At 39.1% G+C, this 6,098-nt stretch overlaps 1 protein-coding gene across 1 annotated transcript; it reads right to left on the bottom strand.

Moving 5' to 3' along the window:
* Window positions 1-676: 676 nt before the first annotated feature.
* LOC147606628 (uncharacterized) lies at window positions 677-1,985 on the bottom strand. The gene is made up of 3 exons (XM_086792153.1): window positions 1,343-1,985; window positions 1,092-1,235; window positions 677-985 (listed from the first exon to the last, which is right to left on the bottom strand). Exons 1-3 carry the CDS (start codon window positions 1,852-1,854, stop codon window positions 874-876), a joined length of 768 nt encoding a protein of 255 aa, XP_086648279.1. The 5' UTR covers window positions 1,855-1,985; the 3' UTR covers window positions 677-873.
* Between the last annotated feature and the right edge of the window lie 4,113 nt (window positions 1,986-6,098).

The raw sequence follows: 6,098 nt of genomic DNA, 5'->3' as shown, positions 1-6,098 counted from the left end.
AGTAGATTTCTATGATTTTTCTCAAAATCTTGACTTAAAAAAGCCCTCTTAATGATCACATGTGGTAGACTTATATATCGGTGAACATTACCAACAAGAGAAGGATCCACCTTATAGGCTTACATGAGTTTAGGTGGATATGTAAAGGCACTTGTGTCCACAAATGTTTCTAGTCACTAATTTCTACATATGTAGCCACCAATGTCTACACATGTTTTCAGCCATTTTATTTAGTAGCCAAGTCCCTTGGACTTGAAGTAACACCTAAATATATGTAATATAGTATGTGAGCTCAATAAAGTGACTCCTTATTTTCTTATGGAGTTACAAAGAATTGACATACACGAGAGGGTTTTTCAAGCTGGAAAAGTTTTTTTTAATCATAAATAAGGGATACTTTGATAAGCTTTAAATTTATAAAGAGGGTTTTAAAATACCCCTCAAGCTTGTATATTATATGGCACGTGCACATGCACATGCACACATGTACGACGTAAGAACACATGTACACGTATGCGCACACACATACACAGGTATGTGAAAGTTCCATAGACAAAGTTGGTTAAAGGTTGTTAGGGGTGTCTAAAAGTAGAATTTCAACTCTTGGATAAAAGAATGATTTTTCTTTTTCTTTTTTTTTCTTTTTTTTGCACAATAATTTATTAATATAGTTGATTTATATGCAAACCATGCCTCTTGCTGATGGAAAGGCTTACAGAGCAGGGCTGACTAGCGCTAGAAGAGTGTACAAGATTTGTAGATTGGGATTTTGGATGGCTCCAAAATACTGTACAAAATGGTGGGCCTAGTGTTATCTTAATCCACACAAATTATGGGTGTTAATCTTCATTAATTGGGCTTTTAGTTACAGTGTTAGTGGTTGTGCTTGCCGATGTATGTAATCAACACATAGCCTTCCTTCTCCGATGAGCTTTCTGTTTGCTTTCTGATGGGGCAGCCCGTTTGAGCACACCGGTAGTAGCTCCTACGCAGGCACATAAGGATTCGATAAGAAGCAACTAATTGAAGCGATTAGTTGATAATTAGGTTGGACTAATTCGAGTATTAAGAGTTGACTTCGAGAATCTCACCGAGGGAACCTTCTGCCCTTGATGTTTTTCTGGCCATATTTGCGCCACACGTAGCCGTCGTGCAGCCCAGGAGTGTCGCATTCCACTTCAAATGCCACCGCGTCTGTGTTTTCAACCTCCTGATTAACGTTTGTGGTGGAGCTCCTGCACAAGAGATTCTATGAAGCAATTAGATGATTTGATTAAAATTGAATTAAGCTGTCTGCTTTGCTTGATTAAGTGATTAAGAAGCTGAGGGGGGCGCTTATAACCCTAGAGCATTGTTGCAATCTTCCAAATCCAGCTGCGGTGGCCGGCTGGCTGCACTTGTAATTAAGGAGGATGCTTCAGAGCAGGGAGATGCTTGCATGTACAAGTTAGCCGTTGCCGGAGTACTTGAATGAGTCGTCGGAGTTGTCGCCGGAGTACCGTAGAAGCTGCAGGAACCATCCCCTGGCGACATTGATGTGGATGAGTACAGCCAGTTATCCCACATGTGAAGTGCTGCCATCTCTTCATCACCATGGGCAAATGGGGTGGTTTCATCAACTGAAGGATGCCAACCATCATCATCCCATAAGTAATCTAGTGGCACGATTGCTGACATTTCACTGGGCATAATGTCATCAAAATTAATGGATTGGCCATCATCATCAAAGCAAAGGGCTGAGAGTGTAGAGGAATGCTGCTCTTCAAAGCAGCTCCTACAAGTGGAAGGAGAGACCAGATCAGGCAAGTATGACGTGGTAGGGTTAATTATTTGGCAGCAAGGGAAATGCATCATCTTCCGTTAGGAAAAGATTAAGGGAAGCTCAAAATTGAAGATCAAATCAAAGCTTTGCAAGGGTTAATGAAATTGTAAGGGAGCTGTTAGGGAGCTGGAGAGGATAGGAGACACAAGAGAGAACAGAAGGGCTTGCTGTCTGCTGCGCAAATTTCAATGCGTTTCAGTTTTGTGAAACTTCGCTGCGGCTTCTTGGGCCTTGCCTGGAGGCCGCCCAATCACGCAGCCAGTAGCTTCCTCGAAGCCTCTCTCTCTCTCTCTCTCTCTCTCTGTGTGTGTGTGTGGCTTCTTGGGCCTTGCCTGGAGGCCGCCCAATCACGCAGCCAGTAGCTTCCTCGAAGCCTCTCTCTATCTCTCTCTCTCTCTCTCTCTCTCTCACACACACACACACACACACACACACACACACACACGTTCATTCATTCCTATATTCCGTGTCCTTACTAATTCGACACATCCCCTATTGACCTTAATAATATTAATATAATTAAGCAATCCACACAATATAAACGAAAAGGACATTTTATGTATCCACTAGAAGTATTATTTCTGTAGAGTGGAATATCCAATGGATATTTCATTACAAGAAATGATTCACACGAAGCCCTCGTCAGTGAGCTCATGCCGTGGTGGTACTTGGTATGAAGTCGTCTCTCTCACTGATAGCTCTCAGGAACTCTACAGCTTTCTCTTCAGATGAATTTATGTACGGCTCTGTGAGATCGACATCGGGCGCGGACTGTCCTCCACAAGGATGGGATTATTGCAGTGACCCATTGGAACACTATCTTCTTGACTCTCCGAGAAGGCCTGTCCATCTTCTTCTTGGGGTGCGTGGCAAGCTCTGGGAAGGAAGTACTTGGCAGACTCACCTTCAATATAGTGATCTCTGAAGAACACCTTTCTTATATCCGAGATCTCAACAAGCTCAGGAGTCTTCAAGCACTTCCACATGGCACGAGCCCTAGTGGAGTCCATGCCATTACCGGCTTTAGGAATAATCCACTGTGCACTTGGAAAATATTTCCCACTCCTCATCATCTTCAGAAGAGTGACTCCTAGTGTCACTTTCCATTTGTTCAGTATGTAATTTTCCATGTAGACAAAAGCCCTTTCAAATATATTCATAGGCGTCATCTAGCCTACTCACCCTCCTCAAACATCATCCAACCTACTCTCCAAGGAACGTCTAGCACCTCCTTCTTAGTCAGTGTCGTCCTCCTTGCTCTCACTGCTCTTCCCTCTGGCTCTCCCTCACCCACTACCTCTATTTTTATCATGCCCCTTACGCAAGAGAAGTGTTGACTTCTGGAATACCATCAATGCTAAGAAAAGAAACTTCGTTAAAAAAAGGTTATCACCTTGGGCATAGCTTGCATTTTTCAACATATTCCCATCTGTTTAATTGAAGCAGACAAAAAAAAAACATTGTGGGTGCATATTTGGTGACATGCATCTTGCACAGCTATAGCTTCCAAGGTTTGAACTTAGACGCCCCCCTTGAGAATTATTGTAGTTATTTAGTGACATACAATTTTACATCTACCAACTATAGAGAATTATTGTACTTATTTAGTGATAGGCAACTTTACATTTGGCAACTATAGCTTGCAACAATAGGCCTTCCATGGACTTGACATAGATCATGTGAAAGTCATATGACGTGCACCAACAAATAATGTGAAAGTCCTATGCTATGCATTAACAAACTTGTACCCTATTCACAAGGGAATCCGTCCACCATGAATGCTTGTGAACTTCTCTTGAATCTCCTTGATGTGAGTAACGTGGTTAAGAAGGAACTACATAGAAAAGGCTCGCACCTATATTTCCACAAGCCTACATCATATTGTACTACTTGGATTTCCACATACCCAACGCACATTTTCACACTGACTATGCACAATGAGGAGTTATTTGACCTTCATTGCAAAATGCCAAAAAAAATAAAATCATAACTAGGTACTCTCGTGGTGAAGTATTCTCTCCTTTTCTATCTTAATCTTAAAACATGTTCTTTTTGAAAACTTTTTTAATGTACCCTTGGATGTAGAAGACTTTGGAGATACATTTAATTTTGATAGTTATGTTTTCTTTTGTAAATAGCATATGCTCGGTTACATTTGACCTACACCTTGTGAACATGGCATTGATTTATGGACGTCACCACACTGATAATAACACTAAACACTAACAAAAATTGGTCACCCATTATCTCCTTATTTGCATGGATTTTCTTGTTTAGTTTTTGTGCACTTTTCTTGTAATCTATGATAAATTGACACTACGATCAATATATTTTTTTAATTAACCATTGTCAGTTGTCTTAATGTGGTTTAACATTAAGGGCTTTCTTGACCAACTTGATGCATTATATCAAGTTTACCACATAAAGCACCTTTTTAAGTACATTAAAGCTAAGATCTTCTTCAAAGAAATCTTCTAGCCTCATGTTCTCTAGAGATTTAACACTAGTCATGTAGGATAAACTTGACCTATAAAAGTGGCTTTTTGAAACCTATTTAAAAAATCATGTCTCTTTAATTGATTAAGTATTAGCAAAGTAGCATTTTGTATGTGTAATATAGACTCTCAAAAGCAGTTGGAAAAAAAAGGAATAATTCGCTTGAAATTAACTAATCTAAGAGTCATTCAAATCCATTGCATTTTTCACAGCAATTTTCATTTCTTCCTAGCTTCTATGCTTTTAGCCAAAAACCTTAGTCACAAATTTTAAGCACATGAAAAAAACTCTTAAGACCTCTTACACAATAAAGTCATGACATACGTCTTGTAGGAATTAGACTCGCACTTTTTTGTTACCTTATTAATAAAATTGGTTGATCTCTCGTATTTCAAAGCCACTTTTATGGAATTTTGGGTCGTTTTTAGAAGCCCTGATACTAATTGAGGATTGGAAAGATTTATTTAAGATTAATTGTGTGCCATTCTCTTCATAGTTGTTTAGCCTGGTGTGTGCAAAGGTCGTCAAGAACTTACCAAATGCTAAACTCTCAGAGGAGCTTCACCATTCCTCATGTGTTGAAGGCCAAGAGGCTCTCCCACACTCACTAAGGTGGCTCCAAGAATAAAATGTGGTGCATTCATAGTAGAATCCAGAGAGTAGCACCCACATCCAATGTGGTTGCCAAAAGCTTCAATTATTGTATGTTGTAATGCCTAGACTAGCAATAAGTGAAGATAGGAGAAAGAAGAGACCTCAAGATTCAAAGGAGTGCATTGCCTTCCTAAACCCTAATCTCAATGGCATGCCTATGTAAGGGAAAAGAAGAGTGGAGAGAACACTCAATGCTAGCATGAATCGAAATGATTGACACACATGACGAATGGGCCTTTATACTTCATAATTTTGAAATAGCAATGCCTAAGGTTACAATATGAGTAGAGAAAGGGGGAGAGCATGCACATTACAAAGGAAGAAATACTAAGGGTCCTAACTCAAAGGTTGATTTATATGGGAGCTTGTAAAGGTAAAGTCAATGGTAAAAAAGGTAGCGCATAGAAAGGACAAGGATTGTGGGCATTTATTGACACATGAACGGCACTAGGGTGCATGAATCTTGTGGATAAGGGCTTCAAGATATAAAATCACTCATTGGATTTGCACATTGGTGATCTTGATCAAACAATGATAATGTGATTTTTGTAGGGATTTTCTTGCTATCTAAATCTTAATTAGTGTGATATTATTCTTAGTTGACCATAAGTTCAAGGATAATCTTTCATCCTCCCTAGCTTCTAGTGCAGGAGATTATGGGTTTCCCAATTATTGCGCCATACTCCTTTTGTTAAGTTACACTAAAAGAGAATCTCTTTTTTTTTTAAATGTCCAAGCAAAAGAAAATTTTCCATTTTTACACTTACTTTGAATTCTTTTATTTTTTCATTTTTACGCTTACTTTTGAATTCTTTTATTTTTCCCCAAACAATTTATCTCGCTCATCTAAATCACCGTTAGATGTATCTTGTGATGCAATATGTGTTTGATAAATCCATCATTGCATTAGGATTAGAGGATGTATTATCTATCCCCTAACCCTAATACAATGATAGCTAATCTATTTTCATCCCAACTTAACCAAAAGTTCATTTTGATACCTTCATCCTATTGTATTTCTCTCTCCGAGTGACGATCCTCCAAAGTGATTCCTTCATTAACACAAGAACTTGACCTAGACTTGCCCCAAGTATGAAACCCTTCACTGTTGCTAAACTTTTCAAAA

Source organism: Cibotium barometz, chromosome 57 (genome assembly GCF_041138505.1).
Source record: "Cibotium barometz isolate CiBa-2024 chromosome 57, ASM4113850v1, whole genome shotgun sequence".
Taxonomy (NCBI): domain Eukaryota; kingdom Viridiplantae; phylum Streptophyta; class Polypodiopsida; order Cyatheales; family Cibotiaceae; genus Cibotium; species Cibotium barometz.
This window is presented reverse-complemented; position numbering and strand designations above follow the sequence as displayed.